At 45.0% G+C, this 20422-nt stretch overlaps 1 protein-coding gene across 1 annotated transcript in view; it reads right to left on the bottom strand.

Moving 5' to 3' along the window:
• The window catches only part of Slc16a2 (solute carrier family 16 member 2), a 107569-nt gene extending 87388 nt beyond the window's left edge, over window positions 1-20181 (bottom strand). Inside the window, exon 1 of the mRNA XM_090327063.1 lies at window positions 19582-20181. Coding sequence (XP_090183189.1) covers window positions 19582-20017 — 436 coding nt within the window. The 5' untranslated portion in view covers window positions 20018-20181. The remainder of the gene's footprint in view (window positions 1-19581) is intronic.
• Between the last annotated feature and the right edge of the window lie 241 nt (window positions 20182-20422).

The raw sequence follows: 20422 nt of genomic DNA on the forward strand, positions 1-20422 counted from the left end.
AGTGCCACTTCTGGTTTTCTAGTGGTTAATTGGAGATAAGAGTCTCAGGTCCTTTTGTGCCTGGGCTGACTTTGAACCTTCATTCTCAGATCTCAGCCTCCTTAGTAGCTAGGATTACAGGTGTGAGCCACCACACCCAGCTGCAGCTGAATTTTGACCAGTCATTCCAAGGCCATCTTTTCTATCAGTGCAACTAATGAATTCCATTAAAAGGGAGAAGGCCCCAGTCAGATTTCCTGCCCGGAAATACTGGCCAGGTCCACTAGTAGAATGTTGATGAACCAATAGTTTCCTTGAACAGGGTTCATTGATGGTACCCTAGAACCTGAGGTACTCATTGATGGTACTCTAGAACCTGAGGGTTTTTTTTTTCTGGAGTTAGGAGCCAGAACAATAAATGTATTTCTTCCATGTTTACTCCTCTGACTGTCTATAGATCTATCTTTCTCTTCCTAAAAGCTGTGGGCTCTCAATATCTGATCTGACTGGTTCCACCTCAGCCCTCCATGTTAAAGACATTATATGAAGAGGCTGTGTAGGAGACCTGACTGGTCCTGAACATGAGAGCTGCCATCCTCAGGCAAGATAGCAAATGAATCCACCAGAGGGCCTCCTGACCTTTAACTGGGCCCCCAGATCCTTCCATCTGTTTGGCCGAGTGCTATGAACTAGTTTTTTCATTGGCAAAATCAAGGTCAAGGCCATAAAAAGAGAAAAAAAAACCACTTTTGTTCTTAGGACAATACAACTATCCTGTCATTCACCATTTGAATGGTTAGAACATGATAAAACCTGATAGAATAACTGAGATATTGATAGTGATTTCCATGGTATCCAGGATCACTAATCTGACATCCTTGGAGCGGTTAGGGTTCAGGAAAAGACTTCATTTTCTAGTCATCTTCAGACAAAAGAACCATACCACTCCTCTTCTCTATTGTGATCATGCTCAGTCATCTCAACTTGTCACCAGAACCTTAACTTGCTAATGCTTCCAGCTTCCTGCCAGAAACCCTCTAGGGACTTCCGGGTATTTGTTCTCCCTGTCCCCAGAAGATAAATCTTCCTTCCTAGTAACAGATGGGAGGTCTAACTGTCAAAGAGTTCATGGCACTTGGCAGAATAAGCTCTTAGGAGCTGGAATAGAATGCACTTTGTTGTGGGTAGAGCCACTTGGTAAGTTTAAAACTGTTGCTTGTAGATTATATAGACTACTCACAGACTTTATAAAGCTGGTATAACCAGGGAAGAATTACCCAACATGCACTGAGCATAAGTTTAGGGGACAAGTGAAGCAAAATGAAAAAAGTATGAATTGAATTGCTTCCCTCCAAATTTAGTAATCTGAAAAATAATGCTTAGAGGTTATAAAGGTCTTAATCTGGTCCTAGGCATAAATAACATCAGAGTCGCCCATCTAGTGCCTTTATAAGACACCATTACCCCCACCCCCAGGGTTTCTGAATGGATAGTGCTTGGGCACATCTGGGTCACACTTGCTCTCCAATGTTCCGTTATACAGATTCATGGACTGCAGACTATTACGTATATAGCAGCCAGCCACTGGTGATCCTTTCTACTCTGGAGGCTGAGACCTAAGGACTGCAGGCTGAAACAAGCTCAGTCAAGAAAGTCTATAAGACTCATGTCTCTAATAAAGTACCCCCCCCAAGCCAGAAGTGGAGCTGTGGCTCAAGTGGTAGAGCCCAAAAGCTCAGGGAGAACACCTAAGACCTGAGTTCAAGCCCTAGGACCAGTACCAAAAAAAAAAAGAATAGGAAACACATGCATAGTACCTACCAGGTGCCAGTTATAGATACTGGATATAGATATTGTTTGGAGATAGCTAACTAGCTGAGGACAGATGCAGAGATAAGGTAGAAACTCATTTCAGAACTCTGTGTGGTAAATATTTTTGTTGCTTTCCTTTTACAAGTGAAGAAATAGAGGCACAGAAAGGTTAAGAGTCTTGTTCAAAGACACACAACTAGTAAATGGTGTGAAGCCAGGAATTACCCAGTTTGGATCCAGCTCACTCAAGCTAGCTCCAGGAGAAGACTCCAGTAGTATCTCATCCATAAGGCACAAACCCTCTTAAAAATAGAACCAGCCAGGCACTGGTGACTCACGCCTGCAATCCTAGCTACTCAGGAGGCTGATATCTGTGGGTCACTGTTTGAAGCCAGTCCAGGCAGAAAATTTTCTGTGAGACTCTTATCTCCAATAAAGCATTCAAAAACAGGAAGTGGTGCTGTGGCTCAATATGGTAGAGGGATAGCTTTGCGCAAACCGGCTCAGGAACAGTGCCCAGGACTCGACTTCAAGCCTCATGACAGACAAAAAAAAATACAAAAATTTAAAAACAAAATAAGTTAAGGTAGAAAGTGATTTAAAGATTATTTCGGAGAGATTTCCTAAAATAGTGACTCAAATATCATAATCTGTTTAACCAAATCTCATCTTTGCACTGAAGAATTTGCTCACTTGCACACACACCAGTTTCTCTGCCTTTTTTTAATTACTTTTTTATTGTGATTAATGGAAGGATTACATTATAGTCACCAGATAGAAGGTGCATAACTTCACATCTCTGCCTTTTTTCAGTAAAATTCCCAAGCAGTTTGATGAAGACTACCTGATAGTTAACATTTCGAAAAGCCATCCTTTTTTAGTTTTTATTAGTGTATATTAAGCATACAGATTAAAGGGTTCTATTGTGATGGTTCCATACATGCATGTAATGAATGCACTTTGATCATATTCACAACCTCTACTATTCTTCCTTATTCCCTTACACCCACCCACCTCCATTTTGTAAATTTTAATTTGTTTCACCATGCCATTTTCATACATGCTTATTTCGACCATATTCACCTTGCCTTCCCTATCACAAAAAAGTCATCTCAGGCATGTTTTCCCTTATATGTGGAAGCTAGATTTAGCTTATTAGTTTGACAGTAATACATTTGGTAGTATGCAAGTGTATGTAAATGCATTAAGTGAAATACAACTGATTCAAGGGTGAACTCTAAGAGTGTAATTCCTTAGAAAGGCAAAATCAAAGTACAGGAAAATAAAACACTGGAAAGAAGGTACTTGAAGGGATTGGGTAGTGTCAAGCAAAAAGGGGTAGACAAACAAAAGGGACAAGAGGTAGAGAATGCAATCAAGAATCCAATGTATATCCTACAAAATTAAGGAGACGGAGGGAAGGGGTGGATGAGAGGATGGGTGAGAATGCTGGAAGGGATGATGACATTGATCAAGATATAGTGCATTCATAAATTGCTTTGTTAAGTAGCAACTCCTTTGCACAGCTACTTAAAGATAATAATTCAAATAATAAGGGGCCAGGAGTGTGGCCTAGTGCTAGAGTGCTTGCCTGGCATGCAAGCAGCCCTGGGTTCAATTCCACAGTACCACATACACAGAAAAGGCTGGAAGTGGTATTCTGGCTCAAGTGGTAGAGAGCTAGCCTTGAGAAAGCTTAAAGATAGCACCTACACCCTGAGTTCAAGCCCCAGGACTAGCAAAAACAAAACAAAACAAAAGAACAAGAATAAAAGAAATGCACTTCTTCTTCCCCATATATTACAACTTCAGATTGCTGCCAAGTTTAGAAAAAATTCTATTTTGTCTTTCTCTTGCCATGGAATTAGAAGACCTGACTTTTAGTCTCAGCCCTGTCAAATACTAGATATATGACCTTAGACCACTCATTCGCTTTCAGTCTATAACTTATATCCTATCCTTGTTGAATGGAAAGAAAAATCTCTACATGGCCCTTCCCTACAGGGAGTATTTCCATTCTCAGATGCAAACTATACTGACTTCTCATTTTCCAGATGCCTTCAGCATAGTACTTGGTGGAACCAAAGGCCAAAGATACTGGCACATATGATCTCACATTTATTTCCTGTCTCTAATACAGGGTTCCACAAAAACTAAGGTGTAAACTACAATATGCCGCGTTCACAGGCGATTTGTCATGTGCCTCAGACTTTCCTCTCCTAGAGTTCACAGGATCCACAGGCACACTGGGGACCCAGGGAGATAGACTGAGAGCTGCTGCTACTTATATTCTTCCCATGGGGCCTCTTAGGGGAAAAATGCCTGAGCTTCTGACAAGAAAAAGCAGGTGGTGTGGGCTGGGCAGGCTGGGAGGACTGTGCCATGAGCCATTTCTAGGTACCTCATTCTGTGGCCTGATGCCCAGACATCCCCCCGCCAGTGCCCTTCTCTCCAAATATCCTCCGTATTTTTCTTTTCTCCCACCCCTCCACCACACCACACCTGCTGGGTAGGGCCTCTTGGGGAACAGTGACTCATTGAGCTGCCAAAGAGGAGGGATCCAACCAAACTGTCCATTTCTCAGTTCTTATCCCGCCCAGTTCACCATTAGGTAATGCCTATTTCAACCTCCAACTCTGCCAGGAAGTCGTCTCGGAATCCTCTGATCTTCACATTCTTCCCACCTTCACCACATCACCACATGTAATTTCCTACAACTCGAGTTACTCAGGAGGCTGTGATCTGAGGATTGCAGTTTGAAGCCAGCCCAACCAGGAAAGTCTGTGAAACTCTTATTTCTAATAATCTATTAAAGAGGCCAGTAGGTGAGCTGTGGCTCAAGTGGTAGAGTGCTAGTAGCCTTGAGGAAAAGAAGCCCAGGGACAGTTCCCAGCATTGTGTTCAGGCCCCAGGACTGGTAAAATAAATTACAACACTCAATTTTTTTGGGGTCGGTCATGGGGCTTGAACACTGGGATCGGGTGCTGTCCCTGAGCTCTTCAGCTCAAACCTAGTACTCTACCACTTGAGCCACGGCACCATGTCCAGTTTCCTGGTGGTTAATTGGAGATAAGACTCACTGACTTTTGTGCCTGGGCTGGCTTTGATCCTCGATCCTCAGATCTCAGCCTCCTAAATAGCTAGAATTACAGGCATGAGCCACCGGCACCTGGCTCAATTTATTACTGTCTCATTTAGCAATGATCCCTAGTTGTGTGCAATGTTAGGTCTTCCTGTGGAATTCTTCATCTCAGTCTTGAAAAAAACTTTGCTAGGCATAAAGACCCACAACTTAAATCAATATTAATCAAGTTGGTATTACAGGTGTGGCTTAATTGGAAGAGCAAATGAGCAAAAATGTTAGGTATGGGGCTGGAAATGTAGCTTAGTGGTAGAATGCTTGCCTGGCATCTGGGTTCGATTCCTCAGTATTAGATAAACAGAAAAAGCCAGACATGGAGCTGTGGCTCAACTGGTAGAGTGCTAGCCTTGAGCAAAAGAAGCTCAGGATAGTGCCCAAGCCTGAAGTTCAAGCCCCAAGGCTGACAAAAAAACCATTAGGGCTGGAGTAATATTATGCCAGGTTAACAAGCATGAAGCCCTGATTTGAAACCGCAGTACTACAGATTTTTAAAAAGCACACACACCCACAACCTTGTCAAGAATAGCTTTGTAGTACAGTACAGCATCTTCATCTACTAATGTTTCATTCTAAGACCCAAAGGCAAAGCTGGATAACAGTATGAATGTCCATTAGTAAAAAAGGCATTAAGTGAGTTATTATGCACAAATAGAATAGAATACGATAGTGTTGTTGAAAAAGACAAAGAAGGGGGGTTTATATGGACTTAGTATGTAACAATATCCAAGGTATGTTTTGAAGTATACAAGGTAAAGTAGAAGATAATGTAAAGCCAGGCACCGGTGGATCATACCTATAATCCCAGCTGTTCAAAAGGCTGAGATCCGAGAACTACTATTCCAAGCCAATCTAAGGAAGAAAAGCGTTTTAAGACTCCATCTCCATTTAACCATCAAAATGCTGGACTGGAGGCACGGCTCAAGTGGTAGAGCATCAGCAGTGAGCAAGACGGCGGAGTTCTTGGAGGGAAAGATGAATTTAAACCCCAGTTTCAGAAAAGAGGAAGAGGGGAAAGAAGAGGAGGAGGAAGAGGAGGAGGAGGAAGAAGAGAAGGAGAAAATGTGCATTCTAGTCCATTATTTGCTGACTGTTAAGTGTTCATACATTATTGCTTGTATAGACAGAGTCTAGCTGTGGAAGGACACACTACATAATACTGGTAGATTCTGGAGTAGGAAACATTAGTTAAGAGAGAGTTGTAAGAGAGAGACTGTTCGCCATTGTACCTTTTCAATTCGTTGCCATGTCCTTCCACAAAGTAATGCCTGAGGATCAAGCACATTGGGACAAGAGGAAAGGGGGTATTAATGTCAATGGCTAAATTAGGGGATCCCATACCTTACAAACCAACCTCCACTACAAACAGCTCACCACAACGCTTATTAAGGTTGCAACCTTTCCACATGTCAGTTTTATACCGCTAAGAAGAAAACCAGATAGAGCAGGATTTGGTGGTCTCTGACAAGAGATCAGATAAGCACTTAAATGCTGAGCTACATCTCCAGTCCTGGTTCACAGACTTTAAAAAAAAAAAAAGTTATCTTGGGGCCGGGAGTTTAACCTAGTGGTAGAGTACTTGCCTAGCATGCACCAAGACCGGGGTTCGATTCCTCGGTACCACATATATAGAAAATAGCCAGAAGTGGTGCTGAGGCTCAAGTGGTAGAGCTCTAGCCTTGAAAAAGTCAAAGGACAGTGCTCAGGCCCTGAGCTCAAGGCCCAGGACTGGGCAAAAAAAAGTTACCTTTAAACTAGTTGTACAAAGGGGTTTCAATTCAACGAATCAGTTTATAAGTACTATGCACTGTTTTTGCTGGTCCTGGGACTTGAACTCGGGGGACTGAGCGCTGTCCCTGAGCTTCTCGTTGCTCAAGGCTCCACTTCTGGTTTTTTCTGAGTAGTTTCTTGGAGATAAGAGTCTCACAGACTCTCTTCCTGGACTGGCTTCACACCATGATCCTTAGATTTCAGCCTCCTGAGTAGCTAGCATTACATTTATGAGCCACCAGCACCTGGCACATATCTCTCTCTTTTTTCCATGCCAGTATTGGGGCTTGAACTCAGGAGCACTGAGTTCACCGAGCTTTTTCACTCAAGGCTGGTACTGTACCACTTGAGCCACAGCCCCACTTCCAGCTTTTTGCTGGTTAATTGGTGATACGAGTCTCATGGACTTTTTTTTCCTGACCAGGCTAGCTTTGAACTGAAATCCTCAGATCTCAGAAAAGTAACTAGTACAATACATCTTGATCAGTGTCACCCTTTCTATCTTTCTCCCCCAGCTCAAACACTTAAATAGCTAAAAATAAAGATGGCAAATCTCAGCAGATACAAAATATGTCTCTAAAAAGATTAAGAGAATTTGTTTTGTTGTTTGTTTGTAGCAAAAAGAAAAAGAAAACTATTTCCATTATGATTTCCCAACTAGTAATGTTAACAGAGACTCAAACTGTTATTGCAATCCTTCTTTGTGAAAGCACCAATCCTGTGGCTTCTGTTCTTTGGGGCTATCCTATTTAAAACACAAGGAAACTGGGCTACTCCAAAGCTGAACACAAAAGAACAGGTCTCCTTCTATGCTTAATGTCCTCTGGCCCAGACCTTCTGACCCTAAATATCCCTTTCCTTCTCATTACCTTCAGGAGAACAGAGAGACCCTAGGGAGGAAGTGACACCCTAACTCCACCCCACCACTTGCTGCCGCCCCCCCTTTAGCAATTTCTACTAAAAAAATCTCAGTCCTTGACTCAACTAGAGAGATTTGTGAGCTGTCAAGTGCTGTGAATATTTCAACATGCCTTGTTTCCTTGAAGGTATATGACCTGGGATCTTCCATACACACACCCCAGCCCATCCCTCTCTCTGGGCTCTTACAGAGCTGAGGAACAAAGAAAACACAAGAGTCCTTAGCTATAGGATACCTCAGGTCAAATTGTAGAATAATACAGAGGAGAGATGGGGAAAGAGAGAAACATTTAGAAAAAAGGCATCATGATTCCATTTAGAGGAGTTAGAAAAGGAACTTAATAATAGCAACCACAAGCCAGATGCTGGTAGCTCATGCCTGTAATCCTAGCTAGTACCGAGGCTGAGTGCTGCAGATCATGGTTCAAAGCCAACCCTGGGCAGAAAAGTCCATGAGACTCTTATGTCCCATAAACTAGCTCAAGTGGTAGTGCACCAGCCTTGAGTGAAAGACTAAGGGATAGTGCCTAGGCCCACCAGTACCAGCAGATAGATAGATCGATAGATAGATAGATAGATAGATAGATAGATAGATGGATGGAGGCAACAACCACTTCATTATTTACATACGGACATACACAGGATTTCATCTGATCTTTCAGCCTTATCAAGGTAGATACTATTTGTAACATTCTCTAGGTTAAAATACTGAAACCCGGATGGTGACTATTTTCTCTGGCACATTTTGGACTCAAGGATTGATTATAAGCCTTCTTCTACATACTGGGTAGAGTGCATTAAGCAATTAGAGCCCTACAACCTATAACAAACCAAACCACTTCTTGTCATCACCTTTCATTCCTTAGTCATAAAGGTACCCAGAGGCCATGGGAATGAAAAACCTCTGCAGCAGGTTCACATGGCAGCTGCCCCCATATCTGTGTGACATGTTGGATGATGTCTAAAAGAAGGAATTTCACACTCCAAGCATCTCAGACTAGATTCTGCCTCTGCACTGTGTGTTAGATGAACTTGAACAAGACAGTTTAACTCTGTGCTTCTCGGAAACAATGATACATACCCACATCACAGGCTTGTTGAGAAGTAAGATAGCCAAGTAAAAGTGCTTAGTATAGTACATCATTAATTGTTAGGTGTGAAGCAATGTTGATGATTATTACTATTGCTATTATTAAATTATGTGGCAGAAGTAAGGAGCTGAAAAGGGAATCTCACTGTGGTAGAGAACAGAGGTAGCTGTATGCTTCCCATTTTTTTTCCAATAGCAGAGAGGGTTTGAAGGACTCTTTGGCTTGTTTTCTTTTGTTTTTTTTTGAGATGGAGTCTCTCACTATGCAACCCACATTGATCTGGAACTTTTTATGAAGCCCAGGGTACCCTTGAACTTGCAGTTATATTGCCTCAGCCTCTGGAGTGTTGGGATGGAAGGTATGAACCACCATTTCTGACTTGTGTCATCTCTATTTTTCTACCCCATTCCTTAAAGATGACCTGTATAAGGTAATAGACTATGAGAAATCCAATGCCCTTAACCAGTAGCTGATCCCGTGACTTCAATCCCATAAGCACCATGTTTTAAGCAACTGTGCTAACTGGCCCAGACAGCTATCATACACCCAGCTCAACACAAATACACACAGGTCTGGACCCAGGAGTGCATGTACATGCCCCGTCAACTTGGGTAAGATGGTGGGTGGGCACAGAATCTGGGAAGTCTGCAGGGGAGAAACTAGCCTAGTAACTCAACACTCTCCTCTCCAATGTCCTTAAGTTAGCAAAAACCCAATCTGAAATCTCAGTAGGTTCAAGATTTAAAGAGAAAGGAGTCCAGAACAGGAATTTGGCCTAGTGCTAAGAGTGAGTGCCTAGCATGCACTAAGATCCAGGTTCAATTCCTTGATACCACATACATACAAAAAGCTGGAAGTGGTGCTGTGGCTCAAGTGGTAGAGATCTTGCTTTGAGAAAGCACAAGGACAGTGCTCAGGCCCTGAGCTCAAGCCCCAGGACTGGCAAGGGGGGAGAGGGAGGGAGGCAGGAGGAAGGGAGGAGAGAGAGAGAAAGAGAGAGAGAGAGAGAGAGAGAGAGAGAGAGAGAGAGAGAGAGAGAGAGAGAGAGAGAGAGAGAGAGAGAGAGAATAAGGAGTCCAAGTGACAAGGACATTTATTGAGCTTTTTCTTGACAGCTGTGGGGCTTGAACCCAGGGCCTGGGTGTTGTCCCTGAGCAATTTGTACTCAAGGCTAGTGCTCTGTCTCTTTGAGCCACAGCACCACTTTTAGTTTTCTGTTGGTTAATTGAACACCTTCTTGCCAAGGCTGGCTTTGAGCCATGATCCTCAGATACCAGGTCTTGAGTAGCTAGGATTATAGGTGTGAACCACCAGTGTCTGGCTATTTGTTGAATCTTACTATGCCCCTGTTATAATAATGTCCTGCACTGGAATCCTAGGGCTATAAAAAGAAGAGATAAAAAAAAGATTTTAAAAAAATGCTTTCATAGAAGCGCTTTTTTTTTTGGTCAGCCCTGGGACTTGAATTCAGGGCTTGGGCACTGTCCATGAACACTTTTTGCTCAAGGGTAATGCTCTACCATTTGAGCCACCGTGCCACTTCCAACTTGTTTAAAGTATCTGGTGCTGAGGAATCGAACCCAGGGCTTCATGCATGCTAGGCGAGCACTCTACCACTACGCCACACCCGCAGCCCTTCATTGAAGAAAAAACAGGTGATGGCTTTGATACTCCTGAGGGTTTCATAGCACGTTACCCTTTAAAGAGAACCAAATGACCAGTTATAGACCTGACTCCATACACAGATGGAACAAGGGGAAAGGAGATCTCTGTAGGATATACAGACATGAGCTGAGACCCCAGATGGAGTTGCATTTGTGTCCTATTCTAAACCCCATGTGTTCTTCTAACTGAGCAATTGGAAGAAAGAAAATGGAGAGAAAAAAAAACACAATTACTGGGAGGAATAGAGATAGCACATCTATCAAATGTGTTAAAAATATATCATGAAAATTGGGAGGAACTGAGAAAATATGCAGTTGGAACAGCTAGTTTTATGCATTCTTCTCCCACCAAATCCAGAAACAGGCAAATTAGAAGATAAAGTTAGAGAACAAGATTGGCATCATGACAATGATAGCCCTGCAAGGCCTCCAAACAGATCACACTTTCCATCCGCAAGTGGATACGAAGTGAATTCTCATTAGTGGCCATAGAACCCACCCTATAGCATGTGGTTACATGTCCCTTAATCTTCTCTCACCCCTGAAACCATAGAGGTCTGGAGAGGCCTACAGTCTATTCCTAGCCTTGTTTGAACACTAGGGGGGATACAGGATAAAAGAAGGAACATAAACAAAATTGCAGCCAGGTGCAGTGGCTCACACTTGTAATTGTAGCTACTCAGGAGGCTGAGACCTGAGAAACAAGGTTCAAAGCCAGAGTGGGCACTAAAGTCCTTGAGACTCTTATCTGCAATTAATCACCAGAAAAATCGGAAGTGGCGCTGTGGCTCAAGGGGTAGGGCAGTAGCCTGAAGCTGAAGAGCTCAGGGACAATGCCCAGGCCCAAAGTTCAAGTCCTGTGACTGGCAAAAAAAAATTGCAGCCAGGTACTGGTGGCTTACACCTATAAGCCTAGCTACTCAGTGGCTGAGATCTGAGGATCAAACTGGTTCAAAGCCAGCCTGGGCAGACAAGTCTGAAAGACTCTTATCTCCAATAAACTACTCAGAAAAAGGGAGCCGGAAGTTTGGCCTAGTGGTAGCGTGCTTGCCTAGCATGCATGAAGACCCAGGTTCGATTCCTTGGTACCACATACATAGAAAAAAAGCCGGAAATGGTGCTGAGGCTCAAGTGGTAGAGCTCTAGCCTTGAGAAAGTCCAAGGACAGTGCTCAGGCCCTGAGCTCAAGCCCAGGACTGGCAAAAAAAGAAAAAGAAAAAAAGAAAAAGCTGGAAGGGGTGCTGTGGCTCAAGTGATAGAACAGTAGCCTGGAGCACAAAGAGACTCCAGGATAGTGCCTAGGCACTGAGTTCAAGCCCCAGGACTGGCCCAGAAAATTGCTATAAATGGTTCTTGGCTCTATGGTTAGAAGTAACAAATGAACCTAGGCCAAGAAGTACAACTTAGACTGCCCATATGGTCTGCATCATCTTCATCCAGCAAGTTTCCCAGGCTGAGTACTTGGCACACTCTCTCCATGATCCCCTCCAGAAGTCTCTGTCCATCAAACCTCACTACGTACACAGCTGGGGAAAGATTTCTTTACAATAGAATATTCATTAACCATGGCTTTGAGCCTGGGTGTGATTTAGGAACAAAGCCTTTTCTCTCATTCACTCGTTCAATTCCAAAGACAGGAAATTCCACTCCATCATTTATAGCATCTGAAAAAGAGTGAATGCTTCTTTCTTTTCAAAAGGTTACAACAATAACAACAACAACAACAAAAAGACAGTGCATCCTTGCAGGGAAACTGCTCTGCTCAAGAGGTTAAAATGGAGCTGGGCTTAGTGCTGTGCACACTGGAATCATGTCACTTGAGAGGCTGGGGCAGGACAATCACCGGGAGTGGTGGGCCAGCCTGGGTTCATGAAACCCTGTCTCAAACAACAATAACAAAAATTTGAGATGGCATCCTTTAAACGTTTGTGAAAATATTACCAGTCTGGCTGCTCGTTTATTCTTCATGGGAGAAATACTAGCCATGTCAAGAGAGCTTTAAAAAAAAAGTCCAAGGAAAAGGAGAACATTCTATGCCTGCTACTTCATTAGGCACACTCTTCACTAAGCCCAGAGTGAAGCTAAAGTTAACTAAGGACCAGGAACATCCAAAAGTAGTTTCTCTAGGACCACAAGCAACACCTTTCTCAACTGCCCCCCCACAGAGGAATCCCTGAGCCAGCTATAAAGATGCTGAGTGTGTATACTATGAGAGCAAAGGAGACCTTAGGAGAGGAACAGAAACACTCCATGCCTATGTGTAGCTGCTCATCTTACATGATACTCACCTAAATGAACTCCAGGAAATAGAAACAAGACTTTTTTTTTCTTTGTTGCTATTATTGTTTTGTTTTTGCCTTGTTGGTTCCTTTAGCTGTCTTTAGGAGGGCAAGGAGGACACAGAAATGGTGAGACCAAGGGCGAACAAATGAAGCAGTGATACTCACTAGACACTATGTTGAAAATGAACTATACAACTTGTGTGGGGGAGGATGGGAGGGCAAAACTGGGAGAGAGCAAGGGTAGGGCTGACACTGTCCAAAAAGAAATATACTCTTTACCTGACTTATGCAACTATAACCCCTCTGTACATCACCTTTATAATAGCAATTAAATTTCTTTAAAGATGCTACGTCTGGGGCTTCCCATCCCCACCTTGCCACACACACACACACACACACACACACACACACACACACACACACACACTCACAAAGGGAACCTCAGTGTCACATTTGGGAATCTTGGTCTGTTCTTGTAGCCTGAAGTTACAGCAAACCAAGGTCACACTGGCCATGTATTTCTGAGAAATGAGAGCAAGCTGTGGGAAATTAAATTTCAGGAGAGGGGTCCAAGCTGAGGCCTAAGGAAATGCTTTCAGTTTAATGCTTTTGAAGAGCAGATTCTAATGCTGGGAAACAGCAGCATACAGACCCACCCACCCTGCTAGCCTGCAGCAGGGCCAAGTTGAGAGAGTTTTCTGGGAGGTCCAACTCTCTTCTGAGCAAGGCATTGTGGGAGAAGTGGCTGTATACTCAGAGTTGTCCTTCCATACTAAACAGAATGAGCCTTTTAAACTGCACTCTATGCCTGAGTTGCCCCATAGTCTTTAAATATGAAAGAAATCAGGAAGTAATGTCTGTGTGCTTTCCCTTGCTTTTCCAATATCCTTCTTCACCCCAGTTCAGGCAACGTAACCAAATTTTCCTTGTCTAAATGAGTCCAAATTTATGCTAGGTAAATAGTAAAGACTAAGGGATCACTCAATTGCAAAAGGAAAGGACAGGGTTATACAGTTCATAGAGACAAACTTTCGTATTCTCTGGGTGCTGGTGGCTCACAACTGTAATCCTAACTGTTCAAGAGGCTAAGATCTAGAGGCCTGCGATTTGAGGCCAGCCTTGATAGAAAAGTCTGAGAAATTCCAGCTCCCAGATTACCAGAATAAACCGGAACTGAAAAGCATTGGCTCAAGGCACAGAGTGCCAGTCAAGCAAGCAAATTGAGCAAGGGTGAAGCCGTGAGTTTAAGACCAGGTACTGAGGGGAAAAAATACATTTCAGGGGCCGGGAGTTTGGCCTAGTGGTAGAGTGCTTGCCTAGCATGCATGAAGACCCGGGTTCAATTCCTCAGTACCACATGCATAGAAAAAAAGCTGGAAGTGGTGCTGAGGCTCAAGTGGTAGAGCTCTAGCCTTGAGAAAGTCCAAGGACAGGGCTCAGGCCCTGAGCTCAAGCCCAGGACTGGCAAAAAAATACATTTCATAGTTATGTGAGGGAGAGATAGGTGAAATGCATGTGAAGTCACTGAAGAAGTTAGGCACAAATGTTATCTAACTCTTAGTCTCTGTTTAGTTGCTGTCACTGAAACCATCAGCTTTTAGTAATCCAGATTTGGCCTAAGGTCTTTCCTCCCCTCCCCCCACCTCCCTGCATTAGAATGAGCACTTTAGGCCACTGGACAGTGAGCCAGAGATCCAAATTCAACCAGCTGTCCCTGCTCAAACAGGCAGCCTCTTATTAGGCTTCCAAATGTCCCAACCTCTCATCATCCTTTCCAGTATGAATCAAGGGCACAATCTGGGCCCCAGTTTGGCTGGAGAAAAGGCAAGATGCCTGGCCAGTGGCCCTGAGGCCTGCAGCCACATCTGAGCCAACATGACCTAGCTCTCTCTTCTGGACAATAGGAAAGGTCTTCAGCCAAAGCCAAGAGACTGGCAGGTTTTCTCCAAAGATACCTTAAGCTCAAAATCAACCATTTTTTGTGCCAGTACTGGGGTTTAAATTTAGGGTTTTGTGCTCTCATCTTTTTTTCTTTTTTTTTTCTCAAGGCCAATGCTCTACCACTTCAATTATCCCTCCAATCCAGCTATTTTGCTGGTTAATTGCAAATTAGAGTCATGGGCTTTTCTTCCAGGGCTGGCTTTAAATCATGATCCTCAGATCTCAGGCTCCAGTGTAGCTCAAATTACAAGCATGAGCCAGCTCAATCTCAAGAATTTGGTAGTAAAGTGAACCAAGTAATAAAACTGAGAGGACAAAGACAGCTTATTGACCATCCTTGAAACTTTTGATTCACCCAAAGGCATAATAAACCTTTCTTTCCCATATCCAGAAAATTCTCCTTCAGTAGTCCATCAGCAAGAACTATCTTGTACCAGTAATAAACCTCTCTAGACATTGTTGCTTTCCCTGGTAGAAAGAGGCCCAACCCTGCCTCCACTTCAAAAACTTCGAAGGGTTAAACTTACAAACAGTCCAATAAAAACCGACTCCATAGGTCTGGAGGAATACAAGTCAGGATACAATAGAGACACTTTCACACCTATGTTCATTGCAGCACTATTCACAATAGCCAAGCTATGGAATCAGCTTAGGTGCCCTACAAGTGATAAATGGTTAAAGAAAATGTGATATATATATATACATACACACACACAATGGAATATTATCCAGCCATAAAGAGGAATTAACTAGGTGCTAATGGCTGTCAACTGTAAAGCTAGCTACTCAGGAGGCTGAGATCTGAGGATCACTGAAGATAGCCCCAGCAGAAAAGTCCAACAGACTTATTTCCCATTTAATCAACAAAAAAAGATGGAAATAGGGATGTAGCTCAAGTGGTAGAGCACTAGCCTTGAGAGAAAAGCCAAATGAGAGCTTGAGACCCTGAGTTCAAGCCCTAGTATTGGCACAAAAGAAAAAAAGATAAGAAATCATGTCATTTTTCAGGCATAAAATGGGCTAAACTGGAGTCTATCATGTTAAGCAAAGTAACCAGGTTCAGAGAGATAAAGGCCACATGCTTTTCTCATATGCAGACTTGAAACTATATATATATATATATGCATACATACATACATATGCCTATAGAGATATACAAACATGACTTTGATCATGGGACTGGTTTTTTGGGGGGGTGAGGGGGCACGGGAAGAAGAATGGTGGGGTGAATACAAAAAAAGTGTATCTTTGTATAAAGATAATACAAAGAAGCACAATGCAGTCTGTCAAAAAAAAGGAGGGGTTGGAAAAAATAGGAGAGAGGGCAGAGGAAGAAAGAGAATGATAGAGGGGATTAATCTGATCAAAGGATAATATATGCATGTGTGAACTACCACAGTAAAATCTCCTTGGAACAATTAATATACACTAATAAAAAAGATAACCTGGCAAAAATGCTTCTCATCATATTTTATGGCTTGGTGCTAGACTGGCAATCAATGTGGAATGTGTGGGGTAACAGGTTTACTCTGAAGTACTTTCAAAAAAGACTTCAATTTAGATCCAATGGCAGAAGCTCCAGCTTGCTTTGCTTTTATTTTCTGAACCCCCAGACCTAACCATACCCCTCATTTAGGATTTCAGAACTGAGATGGGGACTGTAAGCAATACCACCTTGCTCCTCTTTCCCACAAAACTTCCCCTGTCGTCCCAGAAAACCATCCTTTGCCTAAATTTCCCACAAAATTGCCTGGTTGACTCTTGTTTTTGGTCTAGGTTGGAGGATTCCCAAAATTGCCACAATTTCTGCAAAAGTATAAACATATTCCTCTCCCCCCACCCAATCTGTCTCTGGTATCTCAGGGCCTAGTAGCTCTGTGCCTGAGCTTTTTTGCTCAAGGTACTCTATCACTTGAGCCACAGGGCGACTTCCAGCTTTTTTGGTGCTTAATTGAAGATAAATGTTTCACAGACTCTCCTGCCTGGGCTGGCTTTGAACCTCTATCCTCAGATCTCAGCCGCCTGAGTAGATAGATTTACAAGCAAGAGCCATCAGTGCCTGGCTTCATCTTCATCTCTCTCTCTCTCTCTCTCTCTCTCTCTCTCTCTCTCTCTCTCTCTCTCTCTCTCTCTCTCTCTCTCTCTCTCTCTCTTTCTGTCTTTTTCTCTGTCTCCCTCTCTTTTTCCTTTTTTCTTCCAAAATCAGTTCTTATTTGCTTTCTCCCTAGGAATCTTTGGTTTGTCAGTCCTCCCATGGTATGGAAGCCAGGGAAAATTGCCTTCCCTCAGACAGGTAAAGAGGACACAAAATACATCACTAATAATACCCCCAAAACCTCCAACAAACACCATATATTGCATGTTTTACCATGGTCCAGTTTCCACTTGTTTTTTCTCCTGTGGGGTTTGCCCATAGTCAGAGGATGCCTCGGGTGTGGTTATCCTTGAAACATCAAAACCACCTTTCTCTGGGATCCAGAAACACCCAGAATGCCTGCTGAGCTACCAGCTAAGAAAGATAACCATGAACTTTTTTGTAGTTTTTTCCATCCTTTCAAGATACCAGGGCTGTGGCACAGGTGGTCAGGACATTTTGAGACAACTGAAGAAAATATGTGCTCATGGAGGCATTTAGAATCACAGACTTGAAAGCTGTGGGCTCAAAAAAGGTAGTGCTGAGGATGAGAAGTTTCTGGAAGTTCCAGAATGTAGTAGGATGTTCCTGACTTTTCCAAAATAAAAAGTGACGTGCTCCTGAGAAGCTCCAGTATCAAAAATAGCTTTAGTGAATTCAAGATACACCACAGCAAGGACCCAAGCCAAAGTATTCTGAGACCCTGGGGACATACAAAATTCCATTCTGTCCCTTCCTGACCTATACTCCTCATAATTGAAGCCAAGAACCTCAGCTCCTCAATGGACCTGGTCTGTCAGAGCACACACTGGCCACACCCCTGCATAGACCACTGCACCACCGCCCCCCTGCAGCTGCACTGTGAGGTCTTGACCGGAAAGTCCCAGCCAGCCCTCCCCCTGAGTCCCCTATGATCACCTACTTTGAAGTCTGTTCCCCAGCAGCGAACCTCTTCCTGGTAAAATAGTGGTTTTTCCAAGTTTTATTACATACTCTTAAGGTTCCAGCTCTCAGCCTGCTCATACCACATCAAAGTTAGGCCCTAGTTTGAGCCTATCCGCCACTTTGACCATTGCACTTTCACCCAAACTTGTCACTGACCCCCAAAGGTCACCAGCAAGGCTCAGCAGGTGCCTTGACCCCTTCCACCATGTAACCTAGTCAATAGTGTGAGTCCCGTAGCCCCTCCCAAGAATTCTAGAATTGCATCAACGCAGGACAAAGGTGGTCCTGAACATGAGTGGAGAAGCAACCTTCTCCAAAGTTGTTCCACATAGTCCAGGGAGTGTGGTGGCCTGAGCATTTCTAAAACTCCCTTGACAGCTACTGGTGCACAGTTGAGCTTTCTTTAAGTGGGGCCTGTGTAGTGTTGCTGTGCTAGTGGGGTCACAAGGTCTGAGGCCTCAAGATCCCCAAGCCCTTCTTGCCAGAGCTGTTCAGTGAAGTGGCAAACTTGTAAGAAAATTCTTTGTTTGAGGACTATGAGAGAGGCCAGGCTGAGAGAATCTAGGGGGTGACACTCCAGAATTCAAGGTTTGTATATTCATGTAATAATTCCCAGGACCCTTAGATGGTGGAGAGGTACACATTGGGGGGGGGAGTAGGGCTTGACAAAAGAAAAGACCTTCTGTCTGCTCCAGAAAAATACAACATAGTGAAAAAGTCATCGTTTTCCAAACTGTGAACTTGGGATGGTTGGCCTGGCTACAGCTGTACTGAGGAGTCAAGAGAGAGCGCCAAACTTTAGAAAGAGGGCATCCCAATTTTTGGTCGTAAGATTTCCCAGACAGAAAAATGAAAAGGCTTCTTCCACAAAGAAACAAGGCTCCCCCCCCCCGAGTCTTCTGAGTTCACAGGGTGGGGGGGCTCAATACCATCCGGCCTTGTGCATGCAGCATTAAGACCTGAAAGGCGAGGGGCTATGTCCGTACCCCTCCCCATACACACCCCAGTCTTAGGGAGGACTGAGCGAAGAAGGGAGAGGCACGGTTGTCATTCCAAAGAACGTAAGCCAAAAAGAAAGAGGCGCCCCGCGGCTAGCGGACAGACGCGGGGTGCCCGGGAGAGCATGGCTGAGATTGTGGGAGGGCGGCGTGGAGTGAGCCCTGAGCTGGATGGCCCAGCATGCCAGCTGCCTCACGCTTCAGTGGCAAGAGATCCAGAAGATCGACTCTGCCGGCTGTGTGGTTTGGTTCAGAGGGCACGGAGATCTGCTGCCTCCCCTAAGGCCACAGTGGACCCTGAGGGGCCTGGCTGGGTCACAACCACAGCGGGCGAAGACACGCGCACACACCCCCGTTCGCACTGTCTTCCTTTCACTCTTGCACACACAGGCACACACGCACTCCTGCCATGTATCTGACTCCGATCGAAGAGTCACCAGCATTTCCAAAGTGTTTCTTGTTGGAAAACAACTCCCGTTCCCCCAAAAGATTGGGGAGACTACTGACGAGATCGCCTTAGCATGCTTTTCTCTGAAACCGCCCCGCCTCCCAACTCTCTCTTCTCTTTCATAAGTTTGCCTCCTCCCCACGTCCCCCCCAAAAATTGAAGCATAGAAGTATTTCCCCCCACCACGCTCGAGTAAAGGACTTTAAACAAATTCAAAAGGTTTGTCCCAGGACGGGGGGGGGGGGAAAGTTCATGGTTTCCCTGAGATCAATGGAAGTCTCCGCTTCCAGGACAGCTTGAGTTCCAATCTCCACAGCCCAAGCTGCGTGGAACCTCACACCCCGTGTCGTAGCAGAGCCACGGGCAAGGGGAGGTAAAGGCTGACCCAGGAGGTATAGGTGGCCATGGCAAAGGACAGCTCTTACTCAGAATGTCCGGTGGGGTGCGTGGGTCTACTCACCTGCTTGAAACTCCACTTGGCGATTTTTTTCTTTTTCCTCTTCTAGCAGCATGGAGTAGAGGATCCCAACTGAGTTATGGATGCCGAAGATGGAGCCGTTGCACCAGGTAGCAGCGAACACCACCACCCAACCAAAGCCACCTTCGGGAGGTTGGAAGCCACGCGCGGTGCCGCGAGTCTCCACAGTGGGCGTGGGCTCGGGTTCGTGCGCCGGATCAGGCTCAAACCCTAGCTCCGGCAGAGGTGCAGGGTCCGGTAGGGGTTGAGGCTGGGGCTGGGGCTCAGGCTGGGGCATTGGCATGGGTTCTGGCTCCGGCTCCGGCTCTGGTTCAGGCTCCGGTTCAGGCTCCGGATTCCCCACTGGTTCCTGGTGTTCCTGATCTGCCTCGTTCCACGGCCCCTTCGTTTCCTCGCTAGCCGGGCTTTGCAGCGCCATCGCGGCTAGGAGAGTGTGGCTGCTCGGGCCACAGGAGCCGCTGGGTGGCTGGTACTTGTTTCGGTTGCTGCTGCTGCTGCTGCTGCTCCGAACACAGCTGCCACCGCCGCTACCACTGACTGCCTCCTCCTCCTAGCTCCGCGCCTGAGCTGGCCAGCCCGTCCCGCGACAGACGGTCCCCGAGCCCCCACCTCCTCCTCCTCCTCCTCCTCCTCGTCCTCCTCCTCCTCCTCCCCCTCCTCCTCCTTCCCCTCCTCCCCCCTCCCCCTGCCCCGTCCAACCCCCCTCCTTCTCTACCCACGTCATCTGTCTCTCCTCCCCCTCCTCCCTCCCACCTCTTCCTCCCTGAACAGGCAGCGGCTAGAGCCTCTCTTCTCTTCAGCCCTTCCTTCCCCCCCCACCCTC

Source organism: Megascapheus bottae, chromosome X, assembly GCF_031878675.1.
Source record: "Megascapheus bottae isolate mThoBot1 chromosome X, mThoBot2.hap1, whole genome shotgun sequence".
Taxonomy (NCBI): Eukaryota; Metazoa; Chordata; class Mammalia; order Rodentia; family Geomyidae; genus Megascapheus; species Megascapheus bottae.